Genomic DNA, 16,941 nt, shown 5'->3' with positions numbered 1-16,941 from the left:
AATTGTCCAATTTCACAAATCTCTCAAAACATGTCTCTTTCAACAACACCTGACCCAGGACTAATTCCAATAGACGCACATACCGATGTACAGACCTCCCAGTACTGTACTGTTAAAACATGCCAGCCCAAATGCTGGCTACCCACACTCTGAAGAGCACTCCACTGCACTCGAGCTAGGTCCACACTTTAAACAATCAAATAAAATAAACATAACACCTTCTATATCCCTGCAGACAATAGGATCTTTTAACAGTGAATGATTTCACATTCCATCGTTTGAGGCTACGCTTCTCTGGTCGAATGTTAAGAGTTATCTGTATGGGAGCATGGTTGGAGAATCAAAAACCAAAAGAATCAAAGGGACCCCAGGTATCTTAAACTCTGGTCACACCTGGTTGATTCCAATCAACATAACACAAAAAAGAGGGGCCAAAGTAGAGGTGCATCTACATAGGGAATGTAAGTGAGCACACATTTTACAACTGTTAGAACATTCAATTAAGTCAAAAAACTAGGACATGAAAGAATTCAATTCACATCCAATTCATCATATTCTCACAATTTTATTATACTAAAGATATCCATCAATGGAATACAAAAAAATCAATATAAATTTGAAGCATTGTAAATGTATGTTGATACAATAGTATTGTTAAAAATATGAATAACAAACATCAGAGTACCAATTTAAACAGAACAAAAGTTAGACAGTTCAAAATAATTTTTTACCACATCAATTCATCAACGGTGGACATACCAGACAGAACCACCCTTCACTACTGAATAAAACACTAAACGCACCTCAACAAGTGTATAGATAACATAAAAATACATAAGACATAAAAGATAACAATTCAAAATCCTACTACAAAAATAATCAAAAACACAAAGGTGAAATAAGTGAAAAAAAATAAAAACTAGTGAATGTAATGACTACCTAACTAAGTTTAGCTAGTATACAAAAGCGGGTCATCCTCAATAAGACTCATGAAAATCCAACATGTTTCTTTCCATTGAACCCAAGTCATCTACTGCATGGAAATTCTTCAGGGAATTAATAGTGATGGTGGTCTTGCTGGTATGGTGTTTCAAAAGCAAATGTTCAGTGCTAGAATTGCGCTCCTTAAATTCACCTGCATATAGAAATGCACATAATTACTTAACTTGTATCATTCATAGTTCATATCTACTAGACGTGACAATTTGAATGAGTCGCCTACAGGTCAAAGCGAATAAGACCTAGTAAAAGAAACTCACACTTACCCTATTGAGCATTAATTACTCAATCAAGGTGATTTAGCAGGAATGTCGAGCATGGTCGGAGAAACCTATAATACCTATCTCAGCGTTTTCTAGAGCGTGGGTGATTTTCTTCGCCACAAACGTATAGTCTGTCCTTGAATATATGCGTTGTACATGTGAGAAAAAGTGTAGTCCCTTACATTGGGGTGGTCATGCCTCTAAGAGTCCACCAGGTTTGACTCCAAGATTCGTTTCATCGGGCCTTTAGAGAGTTGAATAGTGCCCCGGCATGAGCCTTTCGATATATCTCAGTTTGAGTCCCTGTGGAGGTTAAAGCCTCCTGCTAAAATGATGTATGCCTGAGCATTCCACATAGAAACACATTTTGGCTGGACATTGGTCCATATATAGAAGCTATGGTTACCTGGGCACCATTTAACGGTCCAGTTATAAATATGTATCTACCTTCCTTATCCATTTAGTGCTATCAAGTTGAAAATGGACCATATTTACGATCAGGACCCCCACCCCCTCTTCTGCTTGCATGAAGAGAAATATTGGTATGGGAAATATTTAGTGTGGAGTCTATCTTAATCTCATCATGTGTCTCTTGGTTGCATGCCACGTACACCCTCCTCTCCCTCAGTTCAAGAGTTGGGTTCTGTTCCTCTGCAACTTTAACCCCCTGACATTGTGTGGGATCAGTTTAAGGGTCATATCTATGGGGGAGAAACTGGAGCTCTTCATCTCTACTAACCCCATTTCCACATAAAACCTGTACATCAAACTCACCGAATGGAGGCACATCACCCAGCATCCCCTGTACACTTTCTGTCACCCATACATTGGTCTTTCAGTAGCAGATCAACCTGACAGCGTTGTAAGTAATAAAGGTCACTGAATGAATCAACCAAAATCATTGTAGATGGGCTCTGAGTTCCCCCAGGAGGCCCCTTGGGCTCAACTTTCTTTTAGCACGGGCCTCTCCCAGTTCCTCTTACCAGAAACTGCTTGGGATGATGCCAACTCAAACCCATGATTTTAGCCTCCTCTCCTGGTACTGTGCAACGCCATTGTTTCCGCTCCCAGTCGAAGAGTAACCCGAAGGCGAAGGTACACTTCCACTTCACCGTCACCTGTTGTAGTTTCTCTGTTACCGGTCGAAAGGCTTGCCTCTTTTGTAGGGTGAGGGCAGCTAGGTATTGGTAGATAGGGAGAGTTTGATTTCGGTATCTTAAAGTACCAAGCTCCCTGAATGCCATCAGGATATTTTCCTTGGTAGGAGTGAAATTACATGATTGTCCCGAGGCTGGGACCTAGCCCCCCTCTGCTGCATCCCCACTCTTTGCACTCGATCCAATGTGATGCCTTCCTTCACAATATCCGGGAACTTATCCTTAAATAATTGCAACACCCAACCCTTCAAGTCAGTGCCCTCGATACCCTCATCCGATCCTGCTATGCCTGTTCTCTAAGTCCTCGATTGTAGTCACTAGAGATGGTATGTCTTGTTTTGCCCCTGCAAGCTGTCCCTGCAGATGTATCACATCCTCCTGCAGCGTCTCTTCCATGCCTATTCTGTGTCTTCTACTCTGCCGTTTACCTGCTTCAGATCTCTGGTGAGATTTGCTACTGATTTCCAGATGTCCTTAGTGACTGATTGAATCTCCTTTTTGATTGTGTGTGACAGCTCTTTCAATGCTCCCAGGCACTCCATGAGGTCCCTCCTGGTTAGCAATGCAGGATGATCTGTTTCGTCTCTCGCCGCTCCCCCATGGGCAGTCATGTGATCCTCAGACGTGCTATTCCCCCCTCCCCTGCTCCCCCCCCCGCTCTCCTTTATTAGTGCTGGGGGACCAGAGTGACAATAGTGTTTGGTCTTTCTGGAGACCTTGCTTGGTGACATGAGCTATGCCCTTGTTTATCCTACAGTGAGCACCCAGTCTCTGATGCCCCAGGAGCACAGATTCAGGGAACAGCTCCATGAGACTGCTGTCTTCAGGGAGGTGGTTTTCCTCTGTGTTTAGGCAATGTTGAGTACACAAGCTTCAGGCCGCTGCCTGTTCAGCCCCCTCATAGTCTCCAGGAGGCCCTCTCCTGAGGATACTAGGTATGCCTCTAGGTCAGCCAAGCAGGCAATTCCCCGTTTCAGGCAGACTATACGGCCGTGTGGAGGGAAAGCAAGCAAGGATGGGTGGTGAGCGCCCACCTCCTTGCAGGAGTGGCACAGGAGTGTTCCTGCTCTCGGGGCAGTGCAGAGCTGCGGCCCACAGAAAGAACACACCAGGTCTGTAGCGCTTAATACAAGGCTCTTCACTCGTCTTTGCCCGCTAGTCACGGTGACCCCCCTGCTGCTTGTTCGTGGTGCTGATGTTCCACTCCTCTCTTGTTTTGGACCTCGCCCGCATCTGATTGTCTAGCGTGCAGCCTCCGGAGGAAAGCTCGAGAGGACCCCTCCTCACTATCCCTCCTTTCCTGTTGCAGGATCACAGAGCACCATCGGCGGGTCATATGCTCATACGCCAGAGTTCCTGTCAGGCTTACCTCTCGCTAGGAAGCCCAGCTCAGTGTCAGGCCTTCCCCTCTGCTCTCGGGGATCTCTGCGGCCGTGGATCCCATTCACGTTCCAGCCTGTTCACAGGTCCTTCCGGTGCCCAAGGGGCCGCGCACATCCCTCCTCAAGTCCTTTTGGCGGAACCATGGGAGCGGGCTCACTCGGGCGGTCAGAACTTGGCAAGATGGCAGCCATTATGGACGCCGTCGCCCGACATCGTCACGTATACACAGACAAACCAAAGGTAACTGCTAACCAGATACCACATATCTCCCTTTCTCAACAAACATCCACAGACAACCCCATAGGGAATGAAAAGGGAAGAATTGGGAGTATAAATGGAAATAGGATGTAAGCAGCGACACTCACCTGAACACTATGTTCACACTTAAATATAGTGTTGACCGATGTAATATAGAAACTACTCAGCAACGCCATTAACCACATATCTCAAAAGCACCGCTGATGCACTAGTGCGACCAAGAGTAACGCTTGCAAACAACTGGACAAAGACAGAACAATCACGTGAAGCTATAGGTTCAAGGGCACTAACCCCACATTGCAGTTACAATCTCAGCACCCATACTCATTCAGACAACAAATGAAACCATCCAGCAACCCTGACACCCTTGCTAGGAAGACCAGCTCAGTGTCAGGCCTTCCCCTCTGCTCTCCGGGATCTCTGCGGCCATGGATCCCATTCACGTTCCAGCCTGTTCACAGGTCCTTCCGGTGCCCAAGGGGCCGCGCACATCCCTCCTCAAGTCCTTTTGGCGGAACCATGGGAGCGGGTTCACTCGGGCGGTCAGAACTTGGCAAGATGGCAGCCATTATGGGCGCTGTTGCCCGACATCCTCACGTATACACAGACAAACCAAAGGTAACTGCTAACCAGATACCACATATCTCCCTTTCTCAACAAACGTCCACAGACCACCCCCATAGGGAATGAAAAGGGAAGAATTGGAGTATAAATGGAAATAGGATGTAAGCAGCGACACTCACCTGAACACTATGTTCACTCTTAAATATAGTGTTGACCGATGTAAAATAGAAACTACTCAGCAACGCCATTAACCACATATCTCAAAAGCACCGCTGATGCACTAGTGCGGCCAAGAGTAACGCTTGCAAACAACTGGACAAAGACAGAACAATCACGTGAAGCTATTGTCATGATCTCTGCTTCCAAAAGGTCAGGGTTTTCCCAACTCCCTTGGAAACAGATCCATAACCCAGGTTCCGAGGGCCAACCAGTCCCAATTGGGACCTTTTGGACCCAGTCCTGGCGCCAGTGGCACCAGGCTCATAAATGTGCCCAGTCCCAGCGCTGGAAGCGCCGGGCTCATAATGCTTGGGTGGACTTACCTGCAGCAGACCATGCTGCTTACTTGCCTGCCAGCTGAGCCTCTGATCCTCTTCTGTTTGGAACTACTTTTCCTGTTGGGTGGGGCAGGAGCCACTCCCTAGATTCAGAACACTGGAACTCTTCTGGAAAGCAGGAACTCTTTTCTTACCTAGGCGTGGCTGTGGAAGGAGACACCTAAGCACTACAGGAGGCTATTTAAACCACACCCGGTGGATGAATCTTGCTTTGCGTTATTCTGCATCCTCTGCAGCAGAACGCTCATCGTGTCTTCTGCATCGGATCCTGGGCCTAAGGAAAAAAGGCTTACCATCCTGAATCCAGTCTTCAGCAACACCTATAAAGACAAGAAAGAACAGGTTAGCATTCCGGCATCTGAAAGACAAAGGCTTACCATCCTGAATCCAGTCTTCAGCAACACCTATAAAGACAAGAAAGAACAGGTTAGCATTCCGGCATCTGAAAGACAAAGGCTTACCTACTCTTTGTGCGCTCCGGAGGTCTTCGGCGCTGCATCCTGCATCTGAAAGACAAAACAAGGTGCGTTTAAAGACATTGGGGAACTTTAATACTCACGTGCCATTACTCCTTTCCACATCAACCCCAGTGGGTATTCCGGCACCCTGCAGCCGCTCCGAACTCGTACCTGCAAAATAAAAGACAGTTAGAGCGCATCGTGAAGCAGGCAACAAGCGCTTACTTACGTGCTTCCAGGCGCTTCTATTCATCATACGGACTCCATCTTCAACTCACTTCAGCCCGTCATCCGCCATCGCCGGAACCTGCAAAACAAGAGACATCATTGCTAAAGACTTTAAAGACAATAGAATTACTCGAAACTTACCGTTCGTGCAGTAAACGACGGACAGCAGTCCTCTGAAGTCAAGAGGCCTGCGCTACCGATCCAGTGAAGAAACCGGTTACAGCACCCTGCCCCGAGGCAGATGGAGAGCTCGGCATTCACTTACCTAAGGTGAGAGCGTTAACCTTTGGGGGTCTACAGGAGAGCAAAAAAGGGAAGAGATAGGGACACCCCAATAACCCCAGTTCATTAATCCCATATTTTCTGTCTGCAGACATCTTACTCTTGAAGTCAGGCATACAGTGCACAGAGGTCCAGCCCAAAGAGCCAACCGGGTGCTACACATCACCTTTGAAGATACGGTAGTCGCCCAGTCAAGACCGGCGCCTCTGCGAGAATCAGGTGAGCGTTACAGCTATAGGTTCAAGGGCACTAACCCCACATTGCAGTTACAATCTCAGCACCCATACTCATTCAGACAACAAATGAAACCACCCAGCAACGCCAGTCGCCACTTAATCTCACAAGCACCACCGATGTGCAAATGCTCCCTGCCCAAGAGTGACTCTTGGAAACAACTGGACAGAAACACAAACATAATCATCTGGACCTAGGGGAACAAGGGCACTGATCCCACATTAATTTATAATTATAGTTGTTTGTTCATAACGCCCTTAATAGTGGGGACCAGTTTCTAAGTGCGAGCCCGGGATTCCAACCTGTGTTGCTATGCATTGCTTTGCTTCCAAGACAAGCTTGTTGCCCCTGAGCTATCCTTCCGGCCTAACAAGCACTGCTGAAACATGTGAAGGCAAATACTACACCACACTACTTCTTCAACTGCCACTTTTAGATCAGATCTTTTCATCAGTTGGGGAAACATCAGAGCTAATCATGCTCCATGCAACTCTTCTCTCATTTCTTTCTATGCAGTAGCATTGCTTCCGTTCTCTACCACTCACAAAGTCAGCATGTTTTTTCTTTCCTATCTTTACTGCTCTGGATCATGAATTTTCTTTTATGGAGGGGTTGTGGGTCAAATGCGGGCTATTCCCCCAACCACACCTTCAGTTTAGCACTGTTTGGTATGTTTCATGGTCGTCTCATGGACCACTTGTTGCCAGTGTTATAATGCTCCCTCAATGACCAGTAAGGTAGGCAGGTGTTGTGTTTGTTATCTGGTTTATTTCTGTGTATGTTCTAATGTGGTTCCAGAACCCAACTGTCTTGTGGAACCATTGTTCAGTTTGAGCTGGGCCGGGTGCCTGTTGCTCGCTCCGTTGTACTTAATAAATTACATCGTTCTGCTTATCCACGGAGCCCGTGTTATCAACTTTATCAGTGGCGACGAGGATGGTTGGAGCAGGAATGTAGGGACTGATGCAGAGGTGACGGCCGGCTGCTCTGAGGCTGACGTGAGTCCCCGGTATGAGAGGATTGTGGAGGAAAAGGAGCGACAGGCACCACAGCTGCAGAAGGTCAGAGAGAACGCGCAGCACTAGGAACGGGGCCGGGGACCAGTTCCCTAAATTGAGGCCCTGGGCGCGTGCACATCTGTCCAACGTACGTGGGCTATTAAGCAACTATGGTGCGCACGGCGCGTGCGCGGAAAGACGCAGAGTGCCTGCCATTGTGACGCGTTGCTGGGTTACGCATCGCGTCGCGGAAATCTGCAAAAAGAAGCCGGAGATGCCGGTTGCATACCATCAACAAAGGCAGTGCTGCTGCCATAACGCGAGCAAGGGCTCGTCTGTAAAGTGAAAGTGACATTTGAGCAAGCGTTAAAGAGACACTCACACAATATAGTGCTGGATTGCAGTACAGAATAATTTCTCAAGCAGTAAAAGACAGTTGCTCTCATCAAGTGGGCAATTCCACTGCACAGCTAGTCCAGATCTGATCATGGCAGCAGCCATCCCCCCCACCCTCCACACACCCCTGTTTCTAGCAGAACCTGGGTCTCCACCAATCAGGTGGGAGAGATGGAGGAGAATGTTCGGGACTTACCTGGTTGCCATAGGTGTGGATAGGTTCATTCCAGTAAGGAGAAAGGCTCTATTACTTCATAATTTGGGTCCTTTAGGGCATTGTGTGTTTGATGGACTTTCAAACTTGCCGGAGGAGGGAGCAGGAGATCTAGATGAGTTTTCTGTAGCCATTAAAAGAATCGGAGAACATTTTGAACCCAAGAAGAATGTCACATTTGAAAGGCATATGTTTTTCCAGAGGAGTCAGGAATCTGCAGAGTCAGTAGAGACTTATGTAGCTGCATTAAGAACACTGAGCCATACTTGTGACTTTGGGGATTTGACAAACTCTTTGATCCGGGATCAATTAGTCAGGTGCACCAATAACCCCAGGGTCCAAGAGAAATTGCTAGCAAAAGACTTGTCCCTGGAGCAGGCGGTGGAACTTAGGAGGGGCATTGAACAAACCACCCAGTACACGAAAAAGATGAAACTGGAGAAACATGGGGGGCAAGAGATATGTGCAGTAGCTCAAAGAAGTCGACCACCCGGGCCAAAGAAAGAATGGTGGTGACATAAGTGCCTCAGATGCGGGAATCCCAGACATGCGGCGAACAGTGCATCTGCCCTGCAAGAAATGCCGAGTGTTGTAAGTGCAGACAGAAAGGTCATTTTGCGCATATGTGCAAGGAAGCAACAATCAGCATTGTGGAGCAGAGGAAGAGCAATGGTGACCAATTAAATTCTTCAACTAACCCTAATCTGGAAGACCAGCCACAACATATTTTCGAAATCTCTGTACTGTCTGAGGGAGCAAGTGGCCCAGTAGATGATTTCCAGATAGATGGGCATAAGTTGTCGATGAAGGTGGATTCAGCGTCACCGTGGACATCGTGTCAGAAGATACTTTCAAATATACTCTGAATAAGAACCTGATGGACCTGTCTCTGGGCCAGGTGCAACTGTTTGGCTATGGTGAGAGCGCGATAGACCTGGTGGGGGAGATTCCATGGATGTGTGAGCTATAAGGGCAGGGAGTGTATTTGGCCAACATAGGGATTGTTCCTGTAACTAAGTGTACTACAAGTAACAGCAGCGCAATGCCTAGGGGCTGCCTTGTGCGCTATACAAATGTAAAAAATAAATAAAATAAGTATTGGTGCCAAAGAAAGGTGCTTCTCTACTGGGATGGGTTAGAATGGAGGGCCTTGAGAGAGGCTACCACAGTGGATTTGTTGTTGTTCTTAAGGATGAGTTTTTCAGGGAAGTTTTCCCTTCAGAGATAGTTACAGATAATGGGGTCCTGTTCTGCTCTGAACATTTTTATCACATTTTGGTATAAGCCACACGCGCACAGCTCTGTACCATCCCAGAGCAAATGGGTTGGCGGAGAAAGCAAACAGATTCTTGAAGGGTGGTATTCAGTTGGCCATGAGGTTTGGGCTGTCGTGGACGAAGGTTCTACAGGAGATAGTGTGGAGCTATTGCATCACGCCTAATTCGGTCACCAAAGTCTTGCCGTTTGTGTCACTAAAGGGGCATCAGCCTACCACCAAGTTGTGTCCAGGTTGGATGGGGTTTGTTTGGCTGTGTGGATGTGGACCGCAAGGGAATTATGAATTTGATAGAGAAAGCACAATGTCAATACAAGGGTGTCTTTGATAATGCAGCTAAATTTAAAGCGCAGGAATGGGCAGTAGGGGATGTGGTCTAAGGGAAGGTTGGTCTTGAGCAGTGCAGGTATGAGTGATGAGGTGCAGCAGAAAGAGAATGTGGTGGGTGTGGTGTTGGGTGATGGCGTGAAGAGAGTTGCCACTATAATGGACTTTGCCGCTTAATTTGTTTTTCCGACGGCAGTCCTGTGAGGAAACCAAACCTCCTAATCACTTCCCGCCGCTCAGCTGTTATCTCCCCGACAGCTGCCCATATCCGGCTGCACACCCTCCTCGCCTCGATACCGCCGGTTGGAAAGGAGGCGGATCGTAATATAAGAAGGGCCTGGAGAGGCGGGGCCGGTCAACACTAACGAGCTGCGCACACGCTGTCTAAACAATACCAGCTGTGCAATTGACATTGAGACGTCGAGTGAAGGAAAGCTGAAGGAGAGGAGTTTGCTAACTCAAGAAAAAAAATAAGCTAAACTGACACGCGTTTGTATGCATTGAAGCACCTGTGCTATTTAAGTTTCTGCAGTTTCTCAAAACAGACTCATACATTATAAATAAAGGTTCTCACAAGCATTTGGGAGGATTTTAATAACATTTCATAAGGATCAGTACTATCATTCCAGGTTTCAAGTGAGATAGGTAATCCTCATTAATCCACTCTTCCTCCTCGCAGTAGCTCTTTTCAACTGACAATCTTTATAGACTCTCACTGCTCTTCCCCCTCACAGTGATTTCTATATTCAGTAATTACACGAATCATTAACCACTCAAGTCAACATGGCAATGCAAGGAGTCCAACCACCACATATGTTTCTGCCAGAAGTAGGAGAACCTGCACTTCCGTGGAAACGTTGGCTTAAAGCTTTTGAGCATTATGCGCAAGTTGTATGTGGGGCAAATTACAGCACAGAGAGGAAGAAAACTCTATTGTTACATTGTTTAGGTCCAGCTGGACAAGAGACATTTGAAGAGTTACCTGATTTAACAGATGATGAGACAGGGGACATGAACGGATACGAAATAGCTATTGCTAAACTTAACAAGCATTATGACAAAAAGATGAGTACCATCCTAGAAAGATATAAGTTTGGGAAAAGAGTCCAAGAGAGAGATGAATCTGTGGAACAATATGTCACGGTTTTGAGGAAAATGGCCTGCAATTGCAAGTTTAATCAACAACCTGATGAAAGAATCAGGGACCAATTTATGCTCGAGTGCAGAAGTGGCAAAGTTAGGGAGAGACTATGGTCCGAAGATGATGCTACTCTTGACACAGTGCTAAGATTAGCCAAAGAGGTGGAGCACACCGAGACATGTGTGTCCACTTTAGAAAACAGAATGAAAGATCTATCTGTCAAACCATCGATCAGTTCTGTACAACCAGACCAAGATGATGAAATAGGAGTGGTAAGAGGCAACAAGAAGAAGAATATGGCGCCATATCACAGTAAGATGCATTCAAATTACTACAATTTGCAACGCAGAAATTCCGGTGGTGAGGAAGTGTACAGGAATCGCACGATGGTGAAGAGACCTGACAGAATTGAAGTCAGAAAGAGTAATAGATTCGAATCAACCAGAGTGCCTACATCAGGAAGAGATCGCCAAAACAAAGAACAGCTTACACAGAGCGGAAGGGGGAGATCCAGACAAAGATGGTGTTACAGATGTGGTAGTCCAAGTCATTGGGCAAACATCAAAGAGTGTCCTGCTCTCAAAATGATTTGTAGGTGATGCGGAGGTAAAGGACACATAGCCAAATGTTGCAGGATCAACCCGAGTGAAGAACAAAATTCGAATTGGATTGGAAATGATGATGAAGAAGAGGAGCGTGTGTTCATGGTCACGGATGAAGATGAACATGTTGAAAGTCCAAAGACACAAATTGCTGTGAATGGTTTACCGGTTGTTATGATGGCAGACTCAGGAGCCAAGTACACACTTATACCAGAAGAAATGTGGAAGAAATGTGGTCCAGAATACCTACATGAAGCAGATGTAAGACTTAAAGCGTATGTTGGAGCCAGAATAGATTTAATTGGATGGTTTATTGCTAAATTAGAGTTTAAAGGCAGACAAGCGAGTGGTCGCATTTATGTCTCAAAGAGAGGGGAAACTGCATTACTTAGCTGGACCCATCAAAAACTACTCAAAGTGCGACTAGATCCAAATGCTGATGAAGCAGTTTATCAAGTTGACGGTACATATGTTGAAGATAGTAGGAAAGTCAACGATGAAATATTCAGAGATGATGTGATTGAGTGTTTAAAAGGTTTTTCACACCGCATATTACTCAAGAATGGTTCAAGACCCATTGCCCAGAAACTCAGAAATGTACCTTTAGCTCTCAAGACAGAAGTCAAAGAAGAACTGAACAAATTGGAAATACAAGGCATAATTGAGAAGGTTGATGCTGTGGAATGGGTTTCGCCGTTGGTTATAGTAAGGAAAACCACTGGAAAAGTAAGGTTGTGCGTTGATATGAGGGAATTGAACAAGTGTGTGATCCCAGACAGACATCCCTTGCCCAATATACAGGAACTGATATCCACTCTAGGACCGGCGAAGGTGTTTTCCACTTTAGACCTCACGGCAGCATATCACCAAATCAAGTTACACGAAGACTCCAAGTGTTTAACTGCTTTCATCACACCAGAAGGACTCTACCAGTTTCGGAGAATGCCGTTTGGGTTAATTTCAGCGGCTTCTGTTTTTCAAAGAGTTATGCAAAGGATTCTTGGTGACATGGAAGGAGTAGTGTTTTTTTCAAGACGACTTATTGATATATGCCAAGGATCAAGAAGAACACACTAAGAGACTAAATAGAGTTCTACGAGAGATGTACAAAGCTGGGATGGTGTTGAGTAAAACCAAATCTAAGATAAACAGGAAGGAAATAGAATATTTGGGACATGTGATATCGGGAGAAGGTATCAGACCAAAGAAAGATCTGACAGATTCCATCAAATCTATGAATGTGCCAGACAACAAGGAACAGCTAAGGACATTCCTTGGGATGGCAGAATATTATGCTAAATTCATAGAAAACTTTTCAGACCATACAGTTGAATTGAGAAACCTATTAAAGATGAACAAGAAATTTGAGTGGAACAAGAAATGTGGGAAGGAATATCTTTACATTAAAGAAGCCTTAACCCGAGCTCCAGCACTTCAAAGTTACGTTAGAGGTAAGACTATAATAACGACAGATGCAAGTGAAGTAGGTCTGGGTGCATCCTTGTCACAACATCACAATGGACAAGAGGTAGTAGTTGCATTCGCATCCAGATTGTTAAAAGGAGCAGAGAAGAACTATGCCACCATAGAGAAGAAGGCTTTGGCAAATAAATGGGCCACTGAGACGTTTCAGACTTTTGTCTGGGGAGTACAATTAACTATTTACACAGACCACAAGCCTTTAGTAGAGATTTTCAGTACCAAAGGTCTAGATAAGGTATCTAGCAGAATCAGGAAATGGGTTTCGAGATTACAAGAATTCAACTTCAAAATTGAACATATTCCCGGTACAAAAAATGTTACAGAAGATTGTCTGTCACGACTGACTAGCTTAGATGATGTTGAAGATGCTGAAGATATGGTTGAAGAACAAGATTTAGTTTGTGTAGTGGAAAGTCAAGCCGTGACTGAAAAAGAATGGAATGATGAGATGGAGAAAGATGAAACTTTACTAGAAGTAGTGAAAAAGGTCAAGGAAGGAAGGTGGAGAAAAAATGAGATAATATGCACAAATGTCAAAGCATTCTGGGACGTAAGAGAAGAATTATACCTGCAAAGTGGGTATTTAATGAAAGGTGACAAAATAATTCCTCCTACCAACCTGAGAAAGAAGATTATGGAGATGGGCCATGAAGGACACCAAGGGATCGTAAAAACAAAGAGGAGGATTAGGAATACCTATTGGTGGCCTGTATGTGATCGTGAAATTGAAGATCAAGTCAAAAAATGTATCCTTTGTTCAAAAAGTGATAAAGTATGCATGGGTGCTAGTTATCCGATGGTGTTGAGAGAGATCCCTGGGAGTCCCTGGAGTAAAATTGCTATGGATGTGATTGGCCCAATTTGGAGCGATGGGTGTTCAACTTATTGTTTAGTAGTCATTGATATGCTAACCAGATGGGTTGAGATTACATTCTTGCCACAAGTTACTACACGTAATGTTATTGAATTCATGGAAGAACTGTGTGAAAGAGAGGGTTATCCAAAAGAAGTTCTCACAGATAATGGATCCCAGTTTAAATCCAGGGAAATGGAAAAATATTTGAATGACAGAGCCATTGATCATACATTTTCTGCTATTTACCACCCACAGACCAACAGGATTGTGGAGCGCTTTAACAGAGTGATAAAGGATGCTATCAAGTTAGCATAGGCAAATGGAGAGAGTGGAAGGAAGTTGTTAAGGAGACTTTAATAGCCCACAGATTTACCCCTCACAGCTCCACTGGTGTTACTCCTTTTGAATTGAGTAGGGGCAGAAAAGGCCACACAAAAATGTAGGGTGAGCTTATGAAGAAGGTAGTTAATGTAGAAGAAGTAAGAGAGAATATTATGCAGAGACAAATGAATAATAAAAGATTACATGACAGAAAGTGTTTCAGGAAAAGGCCTGAGTTTCAAGTGGGGAGTTGGGTCAGAATAAATCTTCCAGCAAATCTGAGACAAAATGGATGTCAATGGTCCAAACCAGTTAGAGTAGTAGATGTGTATTCACATGCAGTTAAAACGCAGGATGGCAGAGTCTGGAATAACGAAAGAGTAATGATATTAAGAGATGAGAGTGTGAAGAATAAAAATGATGATATGGTAGAAGTGAGCAGAGAGAGAAAGAGAGAAGGTAAGAGCGGAGGTGAAGTCATAAACAGAGATGATGAGTGTGAATGGGGAGGGAATGGTGCTAGAAGCAGAATTTCTTTGAGTGTGTCTTCCTTGCCAACTTGCACAGATAATCAGCCAGAAGAAGGAGGTAGAGGAGAAAGGATGCGAGAAGAAGGAGATAGAGGAAAAAGGATGCAATCTAGAACAGGAAGGAATTACAGACCACAGAAATATCTCTCTGACTATGTGGACTAGATAATCTAAATAGACTCAATACTTTGTTCTGTAAAGAAGGGGGATGTGTAGTGTTTAGCAGCATGCGGCTCGTGCATACAGCTCGTGCACCCTGCACGAGATGAAGGCACGAGCTGCGGACGTAAACGTATTATAGAATTTAGAACACGGGGAGGGCGAGAATGACAGTTGAAGAGACGGAGGAAAGAAGACACGAAGCCTCCCTGTTCATGTCCCCTTTTACACTAGTATATAGTCGTTACATAATTATTATAGATGAAACGTTTGTAAGTTATTTATATGTATATGAATAAATATACAATTACATCCTACCACTTTATGACTATTCTTCAAGTAGGTGGATTGGCCAACGGAAGGATCAGGAAGATTCCCATCAGATTTAAGGACTATGACTGTAACTAAGTTTGTTGGGTGTTGTTTGTTATAAGGAGGGAGATTTGTTTTGTTTGTGTTCCGGTTTATTTTTGTGTATGTTCTAATGTGGTTCCAGAACCCAACCGTGTTCTGGAACCATTGTTCAGTTTGAGCTGAGCTGGGCTGGGTGCCTGTTGCTCGCTCCGTTGTACTTAATAAATTACATCGTTCTGCTTATCCACGGTGCCCGTGTTATCAACTTTATCAGTAGCCATTAGGTACATTTTTAAATATTGTCTTCTTTATTTAGTGCCAGTTACAATTTAATTTTAAGTCATTCAGTAGATGGACCCACTGGCACCCACCACCCAGGCAGGCCAGTCGCAACTGACACTCCAGAAACCTAGTTGAAGGAACACTCTACCATGGCATCACAATCACCCATGACATCATCACATAAATACAGACAGAACAAAGAAATCTACGAAAGTACCTAAGAAAAAAGGGTGACACTGGAAAGAACCAAGAAAGGCAAATGAAATGAGATGCAAGGAAATGGGAACGGGCATTGGCAAAGGTCTGGCTTTTTGCATGTAGATGGTACCATTTTTTTTTCTAAAGCCTGTCCTTCATCGCAGGACAAACAAAACCTACATTTATTAAGTCTGATCTATTGGCTTAGCCAGTGCTTGTTTTCACTGATGTCCACACACCAGCATGGGTTGCCTGAGAACAAACAGATGATGTTGTGCAGTGGCCCTTACATATCAGTACCGATGCACATGGCCTGGTTCGCCCATCTCAAGAACCGTCCTTGAATATGCTGTCCTTGAGGTTGGAGTATGAATATTCAGTGTTGCATGCAGGTATGCATCTAATCGTCCTTGAATATGCTGTCCTTGAGGTTGGAGTATGAATATTCAGTGTTGCATGCAGGTATGCATCCCATAAAGTGTAAAATAATGCATACCGAAAAATACAGAAGCAAAATATATGAAGCCAATTGAGATTTCATGTTATGTGAGGGCAAGAATTCTTTGTGCTACGTGAGGGACATGAACGGGTTCTGGGCAAACATTCAACAGGCTTGGCCAGCTTTATTAGAATGATCTAATGCTCCTATCCTAATATGCAACTGATAAATCTTCTTTTAATGATTAGGAAAAACATGGCCATCCCCGCTAGTCCACTCAAGCCTCTGGTTGCTGTTTGTCAGATGACCTCTACTCCAGACAAAGAAGGGAACTTCATCACCTGCTCCCAATTGATCCGTGAAGCAGCCTTTCGGGGTGCCAGCATGGTATTCCTCCCTGAGGCCTTCGATTACATTGGTAGAAGCACAGAAGAGACCCTAAACCAGTCAGAAACCCTAAAAGGGGACCTCATTCAGAGATACACCAATTTGGCCAGGTATGTATTGAGTGTGGCGATGAAACAAAGTCCTGGTAAGCAGAAATAAGTAATAGTTGCAAATGTTGAGTATGTGCACACTTTTAGATAGCAGCAATGACTCCTCTTTCAGGCCCTCACTAACAAAGTAAATATAAATCGGATGAGCGTCACAAAGAACTGAAAAGACATAAAAGCCTTTTATGGTAGGTGGCGCCATTTACATATCAAAAGAATTTAAAGAAATTATAAGAGAGAATCAAGCTTTGGGTTAAGCTTCCTTAAATAAATCCCTGCTGTGCCTCTAAGCAACTGCCTGCTGCCGTCTCCTGCACGGCGCATCACCCAGGAGCATTCAAAGGATGTAACAGGGAAACCCGCACTAGGGACGGCAGCACAGCCACCCCTGTGACTGCCGTACCGGAAGGTGCAGATACAGCCACACAGTTGGCTAGTACCCCACTATACACCTTCCCCCTTAACCAAATAAGCTTAACCCAAAGTCCT

General features: G+C 44.8%; 1 protein-coding gene across 4 annotated transcripts in view; it reads left to right on the top strand.

Annotated features, from left to right (window-relative positions):
• Window positions 1-16,941, top strand: part of NIT1 (nitrilase 1) — a 696,241-nt gene that overhangs the window by 360,884 nt on the left and 318,416 nt on the right. For all 4 annotated transcript variants that reach the window (XM_069607184.1, XM_069607185.1, XM_069607186.1 and 1 more), the window contains one exon: window positions 16,207-16,455. In XM_069607184.1, coding sequence (XP_069463285.1) covers window positions 16,207-16,455 — 249 coding nt within the window. The remainder of the gene's footprint in view (window positions 1-16,206; window positions 16,456-16,941) is intronic.

The sequence above is a fragment of the Ambystoma mexicanum genome, chromosome 1p (genome assembly GCF_040938575.1).
Source record: "Ambystoma mexicanum isolate Mex_15411 chromosome 1p, UKY_AmexF1_1, whole genome shotgun sequence".
Lineage (NCBI taxonomy): Eukaryota > Metazoa > Chordata > Amphibia > Caudata > Ambystomatidae > Ambystoma > Ambystoma mexicanum.
Note: the sequence above shows the minus strand (reverse complement) of the source record. Positions and strands in the feature narration are given on the sequence as shown.